The sequence below is a fragment of the Misgurnus anguillicaudatus genome, chromosome 23 (genome assembly GCF_027580225.2).
Source record: "Misgurnus anguillicaudatus chromosome 23, ASM2758022v2, whole genome shotgun sequence".
Taxonomy (NCBI): domain Eukaryota; kingdom Metazoa; phylum Chordata; class Actinopteri; order Cypriniformes; family Cobitidae; genus Misgurnus; species Misgurnus anguillicaudatus.
The window spans coordinates 36,140,952-36,161,799 of record NC_073359.2 but is presented as its reverse complement, the minus strand read 5'-3'; the positions used below and the strand labels follow the sequence as shown (position 1 = coordinate 36,161,799).

General features: G+C 38.1%; 2 protein-coding genes across 3 annotated transcripts; one reads left to right on the top strand and one right to left on the bottom strand.

Annotated features, from left to right (window-relative positions):
• Positions 1-8,701: 8,701 nt before the first annotated feature.
• On the bottom strand, positions 8,702-10,452 carry LOC141359596 (protein BTG2-like). Its single transcript, XM_073862294.1, has 2 exons — positions 10,142-10,452; positions 8,702-9,798 (listed from the first exon to the last, which is right to left on the bottom strand). Exons 1-2 carry the CDS (start codon positions 10,281-10,283, stop codon positions 9,428-9,430), a joined length of 513 nt encoding a protein of 170 aa, XP_073718395.1. The 5' UTR covers positions 10,284-10,452; the 3' UTR covers positions 8,702-9,427.
• A 253-nt stretch (positions 10,453-10,705) lies between these two features.
• Positions 10,706-20,570, top strand: LOC141359595 (uncharacterized). 2 transcript variants are annotated; one of them, XM_073862288.1, is made up of 7 exons: positions 10,706-10,838; positions 11,647-11,703; positions 12,313-12,755; positions 13,199-13,410; positions 14,659-14,770; positions 15,988-16,083; positions 16,396-20,570. In XM_073862288.1, exons 3-7 carry the CDS (start codon positions 12,711-12,713, stop codon positions 17,914-17,916), a joined length of 1,986 nt encoding a protein of 661 aa, XP_073718389.1. In that variant the 5' UTR covers positions 10,706-10,838; positions 11,647-11,703; positions 12,313-12,710; the 3' UTR covers positions 17,917-20,570. The 2 variants fall into 2 exon arrangements, with proteins under 2 accessions (XP_073718389.1, XP_073718390.1); XM_073862289.1 differs by lacking the exons at positions 10,706-10,838; positions 12,313-12,755 and having other exon boundaries at positions 11,431-11,703.
• Positions 20,571-20,848: the final 278 nt, after the last annotated feature.

The window sequence follows — 20,848 nt, the reverse complement described above, 5'->3', positions numbered from 1 at the left end:
TTGTTCATATTTTGACATTCTCTATTAAAACATAGAACAATGCATGATTTGTTGAAATATAACAAAATATGACAGAACTATACCTGTTTGAAGTTGAAAGAGTCAAATTACCACAAAAATTTCCACATCCATACATTATATTACCACATCAATACCTTAAAATCACTGGTAAAACTAATAGATTTAGCACACACAAAGCAAAAACATCATCAATGTATGTTCAACTTTTTTTCCTTTTGTTTGATTGACATTGAGACAGACTGCTTAAAATCTAAGTGATCTAATATAATGTTACACATCAGATAGTTTTACCCAACAGTTAACCAAACATTTACTTACAATAAACATAACAGATTATAGAGCCTACCTGCGTGAATTCTTATCAAAACAGATATTTGTAAAACTGTAATTTTGTGTAGATGTCTATATATCCGGGTCGCGCACTCGCGCGTCTGTGTGCACGCGCTTCAGATATCAGTCAGTCAGCGTGAGGGGATCGCTTTTGAGTCTTGTCGCTCTAAATAACTCTTTAACATTAATCAGGTACCGAACTTTATCTCTCTTAATGACTCTTTTAACATCAAGCAAGTCCTGCAGTCTATTTTCTAAGTCATGCATAAAAGCGAAACCAAAATGAATTGAGACGCATTTTTGTATTAGATTAAGCATTAGGAGGACGGTAACGTTACACCTCTCAGACGTATAAATAAAGATCATATCAGATATCCAACGAGCATTTAGAGCATTGGATTTGGTAGACGATTTGCTTAATGTTCTTATTTCTATGAAAACCTTTTACTCATTTAGAGAGAGTCACATTTGTCTGCGTCTCTGTTCATTCAACTATGGGCTGGACCAAGGGTCAAACAGAAATTGCGCGTTGCGTTAATCTCCGTTAATAAAATTAGTGGCGTTAAAATGAATTTGCGTTAACGCGTTATTAACGCGTTAATTTTGACAGCCCTAATTAGAAGTAAAATGTGGTAAAAGACTTATTTTAGTCACTCTACATGTTCTTAAAGATACAAAATGGTCACTTTAATAAATAACACTTATATTATCTAAACCTCATCGATTCCCCTTTTATCGTATTTTACTGTAACTTTAGTGAAGATTTACGCTATTTATCATAGGTGGACCGTCTGAACTTTTAAGCACATCTTGTATTTTCATGACTATTTTTATCTTACATTTAAGAATAGCAAACACAGTGCAGATTGCAGCAATATCAGCGTGACAATAACACGACCTTCATCCTCCTCTTCAGTAACGTCTCTATCATCTCTGAATGTGAAATACTTCATTATAACATCATTTAGTGCACTGACCCTCATGTGCTCCACAATCTGATGATAAGTTTGTATAATGAAAACTTTACGTGTCATATAGTCTACTACACAGAAGTGTTGTGAGGTGTGCATTGATAAACATTTAATCTACATCTTATGTGCTTTATTATGATAGATGAACTGTCTTTGTAGTCTTAAGAGAGGAAAAAATTAAGCTTTACTTTTCTACATTGTTGAAAAATTTTTGAATTTGTAAATATATTTAGTTTTAACCTTTATATATTAACATATATTATAAAAACAAATACATTTCTAATTTTTACAACCCATACAGCAACAAATATATTATTCCTGGCCAAAATATAAAGTTTGTATAAGATGTATAAAATTATAAATATACATTTTGCATTTGAAAATATATTACATTTTAACCCTTTCAAGCCTGTTAAGTTTACAGGTTTGTAACATTCACGTCACATTCTTTCAATGTGACGTGAATATATATATATGTAAGGAATAATTGACGACGGGCCATTGAATTATAAGAAAGTAATGCACACCAAGGTGGTAATGCGGCACGACGCGAAGCGGAGTGACGTTACACCGCAGGTGTGCATTATTTTCAAATAATTCAAAGGACCGGAGTCAATTATTCCGCTTATACCACGGTTACCACAAAAATTGCTCTGGTGCCTATTTTTAAGACATTTGAAAAGATAGGTGTGCGGTTTACAGAAAAATAATCAACACCCATAGAACATTTCTCAGCCAATCAGAATGCAGCATTCAACAGACCCGTGGTATAAATATATATATATATATATATATATATATATATATATATATATATATATATATATATATATATATATATATATATATATATATTAGGGCTGTCAAAAGATTAATCGCGATTAATTTTTTGACAGCCCTAATATATATATATATATATATATATATATATATATATATATATGTAAGGAATAATTGACGACGGGCCATTGAATTGTAAGAAAATAATGCACACCAAGGTGGTAATGCGGCACGACGCGAAGCGGAGTGCCGTTACACCGCAGGTGTGCGTTATTTTCAAATAGTTCGGGGGACCGGAGTCAATTATTCTGCTTATACCACGGTTACCACAAACATTACTCTGGTGCCTATTTTTAAGACATTTGAAAAATTAGGTGTGCGGTTTACAGAAAAATAATCAACACCCATAGAACATTTCTCAGCCAATCAGAATGCAGCATTCAACAGACCCGTGGTATAAATATATATATATGTAAGGGATAATGTAGAGGCAGCCGGTAGTTATTGGGAAATAAGCCCCGACAGTGTGATCAGGACCCGACGCGAAGCGGAGGGTCTTGTATCACACTGAAGGGGCTTATTTCCCAATAACTACCGGCTGCCTCTACATTATCCCGCTTAATTACACGGCTACTTGCCACATAAGAAAAAAACTGGACATGAATATGAATTTGAAACATTTTATTGGCATATTTGTTTTAAATTAACATTTTTATCCTTCCGCGAAACTTTGCACAGATGCATAAAATGATCGCAATACCTTATTAAGATCCTCTGCTTCATACTTGTCTCCATTTTTTCTCTTTTAGCCAGTCTTTGAGAAGTTTTAATGCCCATTCTGTATTTTTTTGTGTGTCAAGTTCAGTCTCAGTAAGCTGTCTGTGTCTTGTCGTGGTTGTCCAGTGTTTGTCACAAGATGGCGCCAAACAAACAGTAATCTTTATTGATCTTTATTGGCGCGGAGCGATTTTACTGGTGCAAGTAGTCCGGCTATGCGTTATTATTTTGGAGCGGTTATTATTCGAAAAGAACGAACCTGCAAATGTCTCAACTGACCAATCAGAATCAAGCATTCCAGAGAGCCGTGTAATAAATAAATAAATATATATATATATATATATATATATATATATATATATATATATATTCACGTCACATTGAAAGAATGTGACGTGAATGTTACAAACCTGTAAACTAAAATAATAAATTATATATATAATACATTTATTTTATATATTTATTTATAAAATATTGGTTAAAATATGTTTCAGTACATATATTTTTGTATATATTTAAAATTATATTTGAAATATATATTTTTGTCTTTTTCAGCTTTCCGTAAGAATCGCTATTTTTCTGCACTAAACAAAATAATTCAGTCTAGATATTTTCAGAGATGAAAAACAACATGTTATAGAATGATAATTTAATGAAAACCGAATTTAAAAAAAAAGTGTTATTTTTTTATTTTTCTGTAAATGTTCCAGCGCGACTTCCGGCGGGTATTCACAGAATATTTTTGTTTGTTTGTTTGTTTGTTTTGTCACCGGAAGTGTCTCTTAAACATTAGAGGATTGTGTACATACATATCTATGATTGTGTATGTGTGTTTGCAACCCAAAGATCATTGGTTTAATAAGATTCAGGGAACACGTGTACTTATAAACTGCTCTGTGAATAAACTCTGTAATGTGACCGGCTGCAGTTCTACAGTGTGACCGGCAGGGGTCAGAGTTCAGCTGCGTGTGTTCATTACTGATCTGAAACCAGTGGAAACTTTACAGCGTTTCCGTAACAAAACCACACATTTATAGGTAAATGAGGACACATCCTGATCCTACACTTCAGTTGTGTTATATAACAAACAAAAACATTTAAACTTTATTTGTGAATCATCAACAAAATAAGTTTGTGCGTCACATCTGAAGAGATTTCTCTCTAAACTAAAGTTAAACACACAAAATAAGTGTTTTATAAATGAGAGGTTTGATCTGATCTGACACAGTCATGAACATTTATAGATTTAGATGAGGTTTATTAAAGTGATAGTTCATACATAAATGAATATGCACCCATGATTTACTCATCATCATGTTAAATCTGTATGAGTTTCTTTATTCTGTTGAATACAAAAGAAGATATTTAGATAAATGATAGTAAGCATTTTGACAGTACCCATTGACTTCCATAGTATTTACTTTTCCTACTATGGAAGTCGACATTTACCATTAACTGTGTGCTTACTATCATTTCTCAAAATATCTTCCTTTGTGTTCAACAGAATAAAGAAACTCAAACAGGTTTACAACAAATTCATTTTTGGGTGAATTGTTATTTTAAAATCCCTCTAAATTTCCCATGATGTCAGTTTAAATGCAGAAATAGAGAGTTGCAGTTCCTTATTTTATTGCAGTTCATGCATACACAAACACACACACTAACACACACACATTCTTGTGTTTTGCCTGTTCTTCCTCTACAACAGTCTCTGATTGGCTGAACCGCTATGACATCACTGAAATAAGAGAGAGAAGAAAAAACCTGTGGCTTTGGGGTTTCCTTTGTATGTGTGTGGGGGGAGCACAGAAACACACACCCACATAAATATACTTTTGTGTGTGTGTGTGTGTGTGTGTGTGCGTGTGTGTGTGTGTGTGTGTGTGTGTGTGTGTGTGTGTGTGTGTGTCAGTAGTTGATGTGTCTCATCCTGTGGTGGTGATCTCCAGCTGAGAGATTGTTTGGTTTGTGTTTTGGGGGGTTTGTTTTTGTAGGTGTGTGTGTGTGTGTGTGTGTGTGTGTGTGTGTGTGTGTGTGTGTTCAGAGAGGATAAGGTTGTGGGTTTTTGGGGTTGGGTGTGGACGGTCGACAGCTGCTGCTTGAGTTTCCCGGGAACTTTAGGAGACAATGAAACTCTCTGTTAGACTTCAGCTGCTCAACACTTCATCACAACACCACACAAATCAGTTTCACTGCTGTTTGTGAGTCAACAGGTTTAAACTCTTAATAGTCTAGTTAAAAACTCAACATCTTCACAAAAAAAATGAATTCACAGGAAATGAAAACATCTTAGATATGAATGGAGAATAACATTAAACCAGAAGTTTACGCAGACAAAGACTTCAGATAATTGAAGAAACTCAAACTTTTATAATTAACTAAGACTAAACTGAGCTTCACCATTAACATTACAGCTCATTATTACTGGATAACAACTATATCCCATACATACCGCAAAAAATACATTTCTATGGCCAAAAATATGTTTTTAATGTTAAACACATTTTGTAGAAAGTAAAGTTTAATTAAATATGTTTTTGAATTTGAAAATATATTTAGTTATAACCTTCATATATCAACATATATTTTAAAAACAAATACATTTCTAAATTTACAAGTTTTTCCTCACCAAAATACCCTAAAAGTTTGTATAAATTGTATAAATATGTATTATAAGTATTTATTTAATTCAATTTAATTAAATATATACTTACACTGTAAACATTTCTGTATAAATGACAGTATTAATGTCAGCTGTTTTCCAGTAACTTACTGTAGATTTACATTTTATGTTATTTACCGGCGGCAGTTTGTTTTAAGTTAAATGAACATTAAATATTAACAAGTCTTTGTTTTTACAGAATAAAACTATAAAATAACAGCCTCATGCAAAGCATTCTTGGAAACAGAAATCCTCATTAACGTTTTTCTGTTTTTTCCTTCAGATTTGTTTCCCAGAATGCTTTTCATGAGGCTGTTATTTTATTTACATTTAGGCATTTAGCAGACGATTTTATCCAAAGTGACTTACAGAAATAAGGAAACAATAAAGCAATTTGTCAATAAGAGGTGCTTACTGTAAAAAATTTCGGTAGAAATTACAGTATTACTGGCAACAATCTGCCAGTAACTTACTGAAGATTTTACATTGATGTTATTTACTGGCAAGAGTTTGTTAAAAGTTAAATGAACATGAAACATTTTCAGTCTTTATCTTCTACAGTAAGTTACTGGCAACCAGCTGCATAATTACAGCACATTTTTAACAGTGTACCAAGTTACAAATTGTCACATTTTATAGTTTTATTCTGTAAAGATAAAGTCTTGTTAATGTTTAATGTTCATTTAACTTTTAACCAACCATTCAGCCAGTATATTATAAATATAAATTTACAGTAAGTTACTGCTAAACAGCTTCATAACTACAGCAACTTTTTTATGTGTATGTTTACAGGTTTGTGACATTCAAAGTTTTTCTTTCAATGTGACGTGAATATAAATTTAGATAAATATATATATTTTTAAAAAAGGTTAAAATAGATTTTTGTAAAAATATATATATTTCAGTACATGTATATTTGTTTGCTGTACTAAGTTTAGTGTGTAAGTTGATGTCTTAACAAGATTAATGAGAGAACAAAAGCAGAAGCACAATCTGTTTAAGATGTAAACTCAGTTTTGATCAGCGTGAAACCCCCTCCTCCATCTGTCTCTAGTGGCTTTTGTCATGTACAACTACTTTAACACACACACACACAGACACGCAAATACACAAACACACACACACACTTCTCATCTGAATGACTGCTGTGTTTATGAATGAACGTGAAACTCTCACATCCAGAAACAGTGTAACTCTTCTTCAGCATGAAATCTTTTGAGATGTGATATATCTACAACACAACTCTCTGAGATAAACGACACTGTCGACACATTAAAGACTCTTGAGAGTTTACAACTGAGGAAATAACATCCATACGACAGCTGTTGTGTTCGTAAATGTAATGTACGTGTGTGTCATTTCAGGGATTAAGCTGCTAACCAAATGGTTTAGAAACACACCCATCATCATCATCATCATCATCTCCACCCGTCTCTCACTGTGAATATCATCAGACTCAACACATATCACACATGTTGAATCAACACAAAAACTGACCTCAGATCTGCCTCGATACCACCGTCAGCCAATCACGGTGCGATGCTTGTCGAACTAACTGAATGTGAGTGACATCATCAGCTGAGGGTTCAGAGGTCAAACTCCTGTTGAGTAGAAATATTAAACTTTTCACCCGTGAGAACTTGAAGACTTGAAATAAACAAAATTAACTGAAACATAAACAATAAGAGTAAAATACACACAGATGAGATCTCGTCTCCTTCATTCAGATGAATGTGTGTGTGGTGTGGTGTGATGTGATGGGGGTTTGTTGAACAATAGTGTGAGACTTCATGTGTGAACGGCCTGTTGTTCAAGCCATCTGCCCGTATGTGTGCGTTTGTGTGTCTAACCCCCTTCACACACACACACACACACACACACACCCAGTCACAAACGTCCTGAATGACTACAGACAAGACGAGTGATTGTGTTTTTATGACGACAGGAACGCAAACCTCCCCCAAAACCTTCAGCTGGGTGTAATCACTCACCAACAGAAGAAAACACAGATAAACATCATCACAACGGCTCGGTCTCCAACACACATCCCTGATATCCATCTGACACACAAACAACTTCATGGAGTGTCATGTTAACACAATACTGCAGTAGAAAAAGACTGTGTAAAATATTACACTTCAGCTGGATTTAACTATTGTTGTATTAATAGATAATACTTGTTAACTCTAGCCATAGACTGATATAACACAAACTAAGAGATGTTTGTAACTGGGGCACTATTGACTTCCATTGCATTCATATTTCAATATCTATCATTGTGTTCAGCAGAATAAAGAAATGTATACAGGTTTGTGGCCAAGCAGATATGGGGCACCATTGACTCCAATTGTATCCATACTTCAATATATATAGCAAAATAAATGTATACAGGTTTGTAGCAAAGCAGTTCTGGGGCACCATCGACTTCAATTGTATCCATATTTCAATATATATATATATAGCAAAATAAAGATATTTAAGATCTGGGGCACCATTGACTTCAATTGTATCCATATTTCAATATATATATATATATATATATATATATATATATATATAGTAAAATAATTTATACAGGTTTTTAGCCAAGCAGATCTGGGGCACCATTGACTTCAACTGTATCCATATTTCAATATATATAGCGTAATAAAGAAATGTATACAGATTTGTAGCCAAGCAGATCTGGGGCACCATGGACTTCAACTGTATCCACATTTCAATATATATATATATATATATAGCAAAATAAAGATATTTAAGATCTGGGGCACCATTGACTTCAATTGTATCCCTATTTTAATATATATAGCAAAATAAATGTATACAGGTTTGTAGCAAAGCAGATCTGGGGGACAATTGACTCCAATTGTATCGATACTTCAGGACATATATAGCAAAATAAAAGATATTTAAGATCTGGGGCACCATTGACTTCAACTGTATCCATATTTCAATATATAGCAAAATAATTTTTTAATACAGGTTTGAGAGAACTTAGTACGACTAAATAAGTTTCCTTTAAGTGTTGTGCAGATTGTGTTTTGGAAAAGAGATCTCAGTGTATGAGAGAGAGAGAAACTTGTCCAGACATGTAGTCTACATTACAATCCTACTTAACCCAACCCATCATTCACCATAATGAACAATACACACAAGTCACTGAATTCATAAAATGTTTATTTTAATAAAAATTGACTGTACAGCTCTGTATCTGCACAAATGCATTAAAAAATAAAAATGTACATTACAGCAATATCTGCTTTAATAGCTTACAAACTACATTGACTCAAAAAACAGTAAAGAAGCTGCTCGGCAGCCCCGATTGAGATGTGCTACAGACTTCATCGTCTATACTGGCACTCCATACCAACCAACAAACCACACGCAAAGCATTCTGGGGAAAAAAAACACCTTCCTCTTCCTCCCAGAGACACCAGCAGTAAAGCGATCCACAGAGGACTCATTTCATGACATTAAACAGCGTATGGCCTGAATATTGCACAATAAGACATGAAGAGGCAGGCAGTGAGGATACGTTTATAAGGCAGGAGGAATTATGGGAGTTTTGTTTGTGTGGCGTCTTTCAATAGCAGCTCAGTTTTTAAAAACGCAATGCACTGCATTGTAAATAAAGTAATTCGCTGGTTATAATCTGTATACCTTAATTTAATTGCTTTACATTCTTGTGAGAGATACGAGGTAATGCACCGAAACCGTGCGCTAGCACCAAAAACCCCAAAACCCGTTCAGGGTAAAACAGTCACACAGATCAGTGCGGGTCATATCAACCAGTGCTTTAACTTCTTAAATAAAAGCTTTGAAATGTCAAGAAATAGTCACACGAGGAGGAGTTAAAGTGGCTGTGGTCAGGTGATGCCAGCGGTGCTCAACTAGACACCGTCATCAGGTAGTTTTTAGGTGGACTCGTGCGGCCTCCCATCATAAAGCGGTATTTGCAGCTGTCTGTCTGACCGTACACCGATGGTACTCGGATGCCAGGGGTAGTGTGTGTGACGGGCGGATCGGCTTCGTACAGTACACAAATGGATCCGTCCTCGCCGATGCGGTACGAGACTTCATACGGGTCCACCCAGAGCGTGAGCTCACGTGGCAGGAGTGAGAAAAGCTGCCCGGCGGTCAATCCGATGTGTCCGGCTGCTCGGCCAATCAGAGGGTCCATTTCGTGATTGATGCGAATGCAACGGTACCCGGATCCTTTCTGTGGTCTGTCGGGAAACCAGTGATGCTGGTAATGTTCTGCAGGAAGAAGAAACATTCAGTTAAAAAGGTTTGTAACCAAGTAGATCTGGGGCACCATTGACTTCCATTGTGTTGATATGGTAAACTATCATGGTTATGCTGAAATGCACGAGTGGTGACGTCACTGGGGCACGACACAATCACAGTAAATAGCATGGTAGTAGTATCCAAACGCAATTTTGCCATGTAACCATAACCAAAAGTAGGTAATCATCAAACAGTACCATGATATTTACCATCTAACACCATAGTATTAGAACAAAGCGTTACCAGTGTTATGGTATAATGTTGTTGATTCACTTAACAAGCAACTTTTACTACAAGTCTACAAGTTTAGTACCTGAGAGAGCTTGTGCGAGTCCATCTCTGAACACCTGTAACTGCACGTCACTCAGGTGTCCGCGGCTGCGCAGTAGTCTACACACGAAACTCGCGGCGGCAGAAACCTCCGGGATCATTTCCGCTTCTGTACCGTGCGTCATTTTACTCGGTCCAAAACAATACAAATCAAGATATTTCACTGATGAAAGTTGCGAAAACCAGAAACGCGTCCGTCTTTGTTTGTTGCTGGTGAATTAAATCAATAAATAATCCAGAATAAACCGCGAAAACTCCATCGAACTGCTCTCTGATCTGCTCTGAACCAAGCGGATCCGTGACTTTATACGCTCAGAGCTGGTGACGTCGTAAGCCCCGGTCAGAGCGACACGCCCATCATCCAATGAAACACGGGGGCGGGAGAACACAAGAGCTCACACTCCAACTGATTGGTTGTCAGGGTGGAAAACACTGGCGTGTTGTGGTGACGCTCGTCTTCCGTCCGTTTCCAAATATGGAGATTTACGTCAAGCGCAGCTCAGGTATGCGTGACGACATTGAGGGGGAAAAACAAAGGCGCGTGCGGTCGCTCTTTTACCGTAAGGTTTCGGTGTTTATTTATAGATACGCTATAACGTTGTTTTCCTCTGATGTTGTCGGATTTTGTGTTAGGTTATCACCCACACAGGACCTAAAAAACCAAGTCAAACTAAACAAAGGTAACACACGCTGAGAGACCTTATATAATTCCGTTAATTTTACCACAATATAACACGTGTGAGTGTATGTAACATACATAAACAGGTATTTATGTGTATTTACTTCTTTATTAGATCACACAATGTTGTTGTTGTTATGGGTTATGAATAGTATAAACTCAGTAATGAATCTCTATGTTTAAAGTATTACAGCGACATCTAGCGGACAAGTAAATCACATCATACATGTGTAAAATACACGAGTTTATTAGGCATAAATATGATTAAATGTTCATTTCTGTTCACACACATACACAACACGAACAGATGATGTATTAGTACATCTAGATGTGAATCTCAGGGCATCTCTGTGCCAGTGGCAGTCCTGTATCTGTTACCATGGCGACAGCTCCCATCCTTCAGTGATATAGCAGAGATCAGACACATTTCATCAATATAAACATTATAATCGAGATATGTTATAAATGTAGTGTATATTTCATAGCAAATGATCCAAGTGTGCAATTTAACAGTAAGTGTGTTGCTAACACAACGCTCTACCTGCAGTATAGCATCTAATAAATATATAACATATTATAGTACACAATCTGTATCTGTGTGTATAGATATATAATTGACTGCGGTTGTAGACATCATAGGTGTTGTTGTGTATGATGTGAACTGACAGCAGGGTTTGTCTATATTTGGTGTGTGTGTGTGTGTCGGATGAAGGGCTTTCACCAATCACCATGGCAACACACGCGTGTTCCTCAGACTCCACTCATAATCTGTTATAAGATGCTTGTCACATACATGTGTTTGGTTTTAGGGACCCGTTGACCTGCTCTGCTCCTGTGTGTCTGAAGCGGGACATCGCCATCTGGAGGTGAGCCAAGGCATTATGGGTAATCCCACAGGAAGTGTGTGTCTGTGTCCTCCTCCAAACACACACACACAAATAAACACACACTGCCCGCAGTGCAACTGCTGTCTATCTGATCTGAACTGACATGGCCCCCGAGCAGTGTGTGCGTGTGTGTGCACATACACACAAGCGCGCACACACACACACACACACACACACACACACACACACTAAATGCTCCTTTAGATCTTCTGAGCTATAAAGGAGAAACATCTGAGCAGTAAGATTTTTCAGTGGAGTTGAAGACACACGCGTGTTGATTTATTCATGAAGATCATCTGGTTTATTTGAACGTCTGATGGCTTTGACACAGATTTGCACTTTGCTGATGGTCGTGTCGTGCGCTGGAGAGATCTCACGTGTTCATCTGCAGCGTTGTGTTGCTCTGACTGCTGTCAGGTCCTGTTACATCCAAAAACAGGGAGTCCTTAAAAAACCCAGATGAGAGGCGAGATAAGATCTAAACCAGAGGTCCTGAAGATCTGCTCTCAGCTCTGGATATAAGAAGTGCTTTTATTATCTATCAGAGCCTCATTAATAAAACACAATATTTATTTCTTGTCTTTATAGTGCAGAGAGAGAGAGAGAGAGACCTGTGCCAGCCAATCAGATTTCATTCTCAGCTAACAGACACCCCTGCACATCCAATCACAGCTGGTATGTGAGCGAGTGGGCGTGGCTTGCGTTCCAGCAGGGTTACTATGCAGCTGTGGGCGGGGCTTGAGCGCTGGAGTGGCAGTGCTGTGGAGCGGAGGAGAGAGACGGCATTGTGTTATCCGACTGCGCTGGATCTGACTGCAGCTCTGCATGCTTGCATGCATGCACGCGCGTGTGCTCATGTGTGCCAGCGACGGCTGCATAGCTTCTTCTTCTTCTTCATCATCATCTTCTTCTTCTATTTCATCCGGCGTTCAGCGTGAATCCACATCAGCATCCAGGCACGATCCTGCTCATCTGTTGCCGTGGTGATGGGCTGTCGACTGTCAGGGCCGTGGATGGGCGACGGGATGGGGGTTAGTTTTGTGTATTTTGTGCGTGTCTGATTGTAATGTGTGTGTGTGTTAGTTTGTGATGGTGACTAGGAGTGACATTGATGCTCATGCACCACGTCCAATGTCTTCTCTCATTTTAAGCACACACGGTTGTGTGCTTGTGACTCATGCAGTGATGTTGGATACAGTTTTTATGTGTGTGTGTGTGTGTGTGTGAGCCTGAGGTCCAGAACAGATCGGGTCGACGGGCAGCTGGGGTGCTGATAGGGCGAATGTGTTTACACATCTGTGCTTTACAGACATTACAGTCAACCTATATCAGTGTGATTAAACACAGAGAGAGAGAGATATGAAGTGAAATAGAGCGCATGAGATCCGTCTGACCGATACTTAAAGCAGTCTGGTGTAAATCATCAGATCAGAGTCTTTATGTCCGTCTGATATGTCGGTTGTGTGTGTTTCAGGTTCACGGTCGGGATTTAAGTCACCTGCAGAAACGAGAGGCCTTCCGTATCCTGGCCAGCTATGAGCAGCCAATCACGCTTCAGATTGAGGGACGTGGTGGGCGGAGCCTGCAGTATAACAGAACGATGGAGTGCAGTACGCAGACGGAACGGTCGTGGGATCCTCTTCGTCTTCACTCGTGTACGGTACCTCGACTGCCGCACTCCGAAAGGTACGACACACCTGTGCCTCTCTGCTGCCACCTGCTGGATTAATGATCCTGTAGTTCTGTCCGATGTCAAACTGAGCTGTATCATGGACTGTTTGTCTCTCATGTGTATGAAGCTTCTGGCAAAAGTGATGTGTGAATTTTTGAGACAGTGTTATTGTCAAACTCTTATGGGGCGTACACACCAAACGTGAAATCAACGATTTGCGCAATTAGATTACTTACAAAATCAGTGCAAAGACGCGAAAAGACACAAACTCGCGCGGTTCGATGCAAATGATTGCTACGGAAACACGTGCTATTAGCCTCAAACGCCCTTCGTGCCGTTCAAAAATATTTAACTTGAGCAAAAAATTTGCATGACGCAAAGTTAAATCCTGCAAGTAATCTAGAGCGAGGAATGCGATGCTTCGTGTTTGTTGTGTACGCAGCATAATGGAGTGTACACACCAAACGCAAATTAAACGATTTGCGCGAGTAGATTACATACAAAGTCAACGCAAAGACGCAAACTCACATGGGGTGATGCGAATTGGGCGGCATGATTGCCACGAAAACACATGCTATTAGCCTCAAACGTGTTTTCGCGCTAGTCGAAAATATTTAAATTGAGCGAAAAATTAGCATGACACAAAGTTAAATCTCGCAAGTAATCTAGAGTGAAGAACGCAATGCTTCACGTTTGGCGTGTATGCAGCATAATAGGGTGTACACACCAAACGCGAATTCAAAGATGTTGCACGAGTAGACTACATACAAAGTCACTTCAAAGAAGCAAACTCACGCAGGGCAAAAAACATGCGCTATTTGACTCAAATGCGTCTTAACGCAAGTTGAAGAATTAGTTCAAGCGTTAAAAATGTAAATCCCGCAAGGAGCAAGGAACGCTTTGTGTTTGGTGTGAACGCAGCATTAGTTTAGCATCAACACAAGTTTGACACATCACACATTACTGTTACTGTATACAGTTAACCCTTCAGTTAACTAGTCATATGGTGAGAATAGATGTCAGCATGTACTTTGCGGACATTTAAAATCCTCTGTGACTTTATTCATAGTGTTTAATATTGCTGTCATATGTGATGTAATATTCATATCTCTTCGTATTATAATGACTTTAGTTGGCTGTAGTGGGTGGAGTCATTGCTATATCTAAAGAAAGGAGGCGGGGCTTGTGTTATCAGTATATAATACTCAACACAGCTAATCTACACATAAACAAATGTTAATGTGGTTTTCATGTGCTCGCAGGTCTTACTATAATCACATGACCCTGCCTGTTAACTGTAGAGATGGAAGCAGGTATGAATATCTGCCGAACACATCCAGAGACTTGCAGCACAGAGAACGACCGGCATATCATGTAAGTTATTCATGATTTTAGTTACGCTCGGGAATGCACACAAACACATACACTGAAAAAAATGGCTTTCTTACTTAGTGTTTTTGCATTGTTTTTAGTACAAATATCTCAAAATTCTTAAATCAAGATGTATTTTCTTGATAAGCAAAATGACAGAAGAAAATAAGTTTAGTTTTCAGACAAAAAATATATAATTTAAGTGAATTTGTGCTTAAAACAAGAATGGGGTAAAGAAATTCTTGAATTCTTCTTGAATTAAGTGTTTAAGAAAAAAGTTAATTTTTTCTTGTTTTAAGCACAAATTCACTTAAATTAGATGTTTTTTGTCTAAGAACTAGTGCTGGGCAAAGATTATTTGTGATTAATAGCATACCAAATAAAAGTACATTTTTGCATAATATATGTGTGTGTACGGCGTGTAATTATTATTTTTATTTAAACACACACACATACATGTATACATTTCAGATTTTTTATTTATATATAATTTTTACAAATTTACATATAATATGTAATATATAAAAATATAAATAAATATATACACATGTAAATTCTCAAATAAATACATGAATGTGTGTGTATTTATATATACATAATAATTACACACAACACACACACACATATTATGCAAAAAAAATCACTTTTATTTTGTACACTATTAATCGCGAATAATCTTTGCCCAGCACTACTAAAAACTAGACTTATTTTTTTTTAGATCATTTTGCTCATCAAGAAAAAGCATCTTAATTTAAGAATTTTATATATTTTTACTGAAAACAAGACAAAAATACTACGTTTTTTTTCTTGGAAATCATTTTTTGCAGTGTAGGGCTGTCAAAAGATTGATCGCGATTAATCACTTACAAAACCAAATGAATTGTGTGTAATTATTATGTATATATAAATACATACATACGTGTATAAAAAAGTAAAAAAATATACATGTAAATGTTTCTTAAATACACACATTATATATACAAAATAATTACAGACATAAAACTTTTATTTTGAATGCGATTAATCACGATTAATCTTTTGACAGCCATAGTTTGTACTGAAAACAAGATAAAAAATACTAAGTAAGAAAGTCATTTTTTGCAGTGTTCAAACAAAACACATATCATGTGCAATGAGAGAGAGAGAGTCATAAGAAACAATCCTAGAAACACAGCTTGGTTCAGTGTTTTGTAATATGTTGTGTAATTGGATGTTTACAGGACCCAGAGTTCTCCAGTAGAACATCAAAAAGTCAAAACTGTCTGATCCGCTGCTGTAACAGCAACCTGGAGGAACCCAGAAGCTTCCAGAGTCAGGTGAGCATTTCATCTTAAAAGAGTGTGAATATATAACCAGGACTTAGAAAGAATAAATCTGGTCAACAAATAAAATAAATGAATCTAGAACCTGTAGCTGTAGAACCGGAGTGATGTGTGACTCTCTAAAGCATCTTCATCCATCAGCACCTAAGAGACGAGGAGTCAGATGTTATGTAAGTGATGTGTTACCAGGCAACTAGAGATCATAAATACTGTGTGGATTCTGAACCGGTCTGTCTTCGGTATGACTCTCCACCTCAAAACCGTTCAAAGCATTAATGATAATGTGTGTGTGTGTGTTTGTGCCAGACTGATGATGAAGATTATATGATGGAGAAACCGCTGGGTTACCTCCCCCTACATCACGAGCTGGACAGCGGACTCGGCTGGACGGACGGCAGTTTTCATCAGGGTGAATTGTCTGGGGTGGAGACGGAGGAGGGGCTTGAAGAGTGCCACGCCCACAGAGGAGGAGGAGGAGGATCACCCTCATCAGAGTCCTTCATCTCATCTGAATTAAGCGACTCGGGGTTCTACAGCGTCAGCACCGGCGAGTTCCTACGCTTCCAGCGTCTACTCGAGAAACGCATGCGTCATTACAACGCTCGCATGCACCACCAGGGGGAGTCGTGTTCGCGCGAGCGAAGGGACAGTCAGATTAAACACCGCGAGCTGGAGGCCATCCCGGAGGCGTTGACGGTTCAGCCTCAAAACATCTGCGTACCGACGCTTCCGGGTTTGTCCCGCGTCTCGTCCGTGCAGTACCGTAAGGCGGAGCGTCCGTGTCTGAACAGGCACAGCTCCAGTAGCGGCTCGCTGTTTAATCCAGCGGTACACTCCACGTGCAGTACGCCGTCCGGCCAGAGGAGGGTGCTGCCTCACCCCAGCTCTGTCGGTATGCTTAGAAGAAGCAGGACATTGCATCACCGTCCTGCGCCGATGGAGCATCGCAGACGGGCGAGCCACCCCGCATCGCCCAACTACTGCAGTGCCACTCTGCATCACTGTGGCCATTTAATCGACCCGCCGATGAATTTACCTGAAGAACCGGATATGGCGCTTATGCACAGTATGGGTCACCTAACGACACACCCTATCGCACACCCCGTCGCACACGCTTCACATGCAGTGAGTCAACAGTCGCTGATCTCCCCGATTGACGACCACAATCGTGCGCTGCCTCCAGACGACGACGACAACAGAATCCGAGCGTCGACTGAATCCCACCTGCAGCAGAGGTTTGTAGCGGAGTTACCGTTACCTAGCCGACCGAGCGAGGGGCGATATCATACCCTGAGTCACACGCCCAGTCAGGAAGCCAACGATACCTGGCCTAAACCCGACTACCGTTCGGGCACAGGAGGCGGAGGCGGTCTCTACAGCACTTTGGAAGGCCACACGCCCACCGCAGCCATCCGTAAATCACCCAGCACAAACACGCGGGCGTTTCGAAATCAGATGTTGCGGGACAGAGCGTCTCGACTGGCGGACGAGCGTAGCGGCATGAGCACAGATGAGGAGAGTCACTGCGATATTCGCATGGGTCGATACTGGAGCCGCACCGAGCGTCGCGAACACGTTCTGCAGAAACAGAGACAACAGCAGGCGAGGGGAGGCGTGGGTTTGGTCGCAGTGGGAGGAGCTTACATGGATAATAGTTACAGTACCGTTCTGGAGCTGAGCCAGAAGAAACTGAGTCGTCTGAGGAACCGGAAGGTGTTCGACGACTGGACGACCGTAGAGGAACTTCTGACTCATGGAAACCGTCTGGGTGTGAGCGAAGATGCCCTACAGCTGCCAACGTCTTTACTCACCGTCACAACTGTATAGCGACACTCAGTGAGTGTTTGTGTGTTTGTGTGTGTGTTTGTGTTGGACCGCTCGCGCTACACAAAGCTACCTCCTGAAATTGAGGTTTACTGTAGATACAGACGTTTCTGAACACAGTTGTTAATTGATTTTTCAATGTTATATTTGCAGTATCTTGTTTTGCATCGTGTTGTAAAGAGACGTTTTATTACGAAGCGAAATTATCACAGTTTGATTCGACCGCATGAAGCAATATCAACATAAGATGCCGACACCAGACTAATCGAATTTCATGTGGTGCAAGTGTATTTTCTTAGGTCAACGAAAGAAATGTTTACGTCACGGATAATTTACGCTGGTGCTAACAATGAGATCATCATTTAATTCGCAAATAAACTATAAAATACATCCGGATTAAATCACGTTTGCACAAGATACTCGAAAATTCTCTCCGACTGTCTTCCGCTCGCTGAGTGAATTTATGGAAAGCCCCTCCTCTCAATCATAAATCTGATACTCTGGGAATAATATTGGATGATCTGTGGACGGATGTTGGATCGGGTGTGCAGGGTTATGATGGAGATCAGGCAGCGTGTGTTGTGAAGTGTGACGGTTCTTGCACTATAACTGTAGTTCTGTAAAGTATTTTTAAAGCTATTTTTCTTGTGCTCTTCACAATTGATGTCACGAAAAGAAACAAAGAACTTTTTTAAAGAATTATATATAGAGAGAAAAGCGGCAGTAAAATACTTTGGTGATCCTGATAATGCACTGACGTTTTCGTTTTGTTCTAACGTGCAAATTTATCTGATATTTTTGGCGCACCTTTCTGCAAACCAGCGGGTTTCAATTTCACGAAACACGACCGGAACAAATTTCTGTGTATATTTGATGCGAATTTTAACAGTTTTGCACAGAAATATTTACATAATTTGATCATTTACATAACTATGGTTTACAAACATTAAATGAGTTGACAGTTTAGGTAACAATTAAGGATGCACCGATACTGTGCCGATACCGATATTACATTACTTAGAATGACATTTACTGATACAGATCGTTTAGTTTTTTCTCCATCATCGTTTATGATCGTTTCAAAATATTATGTTATTAAATCCTTGAAGTGCAGAGCGTACAAATGGCAACTCTGTTGTCATGTTCACCCAAATAAAAAAATTATGTTTTTAAGCATTCGGCTGATTTCCAAAAGTGTGAAAAATCCTTTTTTTGGCTGATACCGATTATATGCTGATATATCGGTGCATTCATACCAACAATAACAGTTTTTTTGACACATTAACACTGAAATTCATTTAGTTCAAAAATGCTTTAATCTGCTCATACTGATATTTGATTATTTAGAATATCTACTGATACAGATAGTTTTGTTTTTTTACTTATTGTTTCAAAATATTATGATATTAAATCTTTGAAGTACAAAGTGTACAAACATTAACTCTGTTGTCATTGTCAACTAATTCAAAAGAATATGTTTTTAAACAATCGGCCAATGTCTGATAGTGGGAAAAATGCTCTTATCTGCTGATACCGATTATAGGCCGATATATCGGTGCATCACTACCAAAATACTCATTGTTTCAAAATATTATGTTATGAAGTCCTAGAAGTGCAAAGCGTACAAAAGACAACTATGTTGTCATGTTCACCCAAATAAAAAGATTTTTTAAGCAGTCCAATAGTGTGAAAAATGCTTTTATCTGTCGATACCGATAATCAATTACTGAGAATGACATCTACTGATACCGTGTTTTTTTACTCATGTTTCAAAATATTATGTTATGAAATTCTAGAAGTGCAGAGTGTTCAAACGTTAACTCTGTTGTCATTGTCACATAATTCAAAATAATCTGTTTTTAAACAATTGGCCAATGTCTGATAGTGCCGATACCATTATAGGCCGATATAACGGTGCACCCATAACAAAATAATGGTTTAAAAAAATTATGTACAAAAGGCAACTCTGTTGTCATGTTCACCCAAATAAAAAGATGTTTTAAGCAGTTGGTCAATGTCCAATAGTGTAAAAAATGCTTTTATCAGCCGATACCGATAATCAATTACTTATCTACTGATACAGTGTTTTTTTACTCATGTTTCAAAATATTATGTTATGAAATTCTAGAAGTGCAGAGTGTACAAATGTTAACTTTGTTGTCATTGTCACCTAATTCAAAATAATCTGTTTTTAAACAATCAGCCAATGTCTGCTAGTGGGAATTTTTTTCTTATCTGCCGATACCGATTATAGGCCGATATATCGGTGCATCAATACCAACAGTTTTTTTTTACTAATTTACACAGAAATTCATTCAGCTTGTGTTTCTAGATCGAGACTCTTGTGTTTGATCTGAATCAGTCGTCTCAGTGTTTGCAGTAAATCAGGATTTTCTCCCACCTGCACTATTTTTGGTGCCCGAGCACTGAAGTGTTTACAATTTCTCCTCACAACTGTGACTCTCTGTCTCACTCTCTCTTCATCATACTGAGGTGAAATGGCGTCATTTTCGCCGCTCTGTGAATAATGGATGTGAACGGACCGGACATCTTCATATAACACACAGATGAACAGAAGCCTCGGTTTCACTTTTAGAGATGATTTTCTTGGAATATGATGTACATGTGGTTGTAATAAAGATGAGATTTTAATTAGATACTCCTGCCAGTTGTGAAGTTTCTTTGTATTGAACGTCTGTGAAATCTCGAACATCTTCATTACATTCACAAATTTTCTGAAACAAGTGTAGTATGTTAGTATATAGAGATAATATAGAGATAAAAAGACAATATTTTCAAAAGGCTTTAATTCCAGGTGTCCCCCGATTATGGAAACCTCAATTTTTTTTGGGAGGGGGGTTGAACTATTCCTTTAATGTTTCCCTTTTGAACTATAGAAATATTTTACAATACATTGCATCAATATGAAACATTT

Excerpts from the sequence above, each read along its gene's own strand:
- LOC141359596 (XM_073862294.1), bottom strand. The coding sequence starts at position 10,283 with ATGACGCACGGTACAGAAGCGGAAATGATCCCGGAGGTTTCTGCCGCC. Across the intron at positions 9,799-10,141 it reads ACTCGCACAAGCTCTCTCAG|AACATTACCAGCATCACTGG; the intron begins GTACTAAACTTG and ends TTCTTCCTGCAG.
- LOC141359595 (XM_073862288.1), top strand. The coding sequence starts at position 12,711 with ATGGGCTGTCGACTGTCAGGGCCGTGGATGGGCGACGGGATGGGG. Across the intron at positions 12,756-13,198 it reads GGATGGGCGACGGGATGGGG|GTTCACGGTCGGGATTTAAG; the intron begins GTTAGTTTTGTG and ends TGTGTGTTTCAG. Across the intron at positions 13,411-14,658 it reads CGACTGCCGCACTCCGAAAG|GTCTTACTATAATCACATGA; the intron begins GTACGACACACC and ends ATGTGCTCGCAG.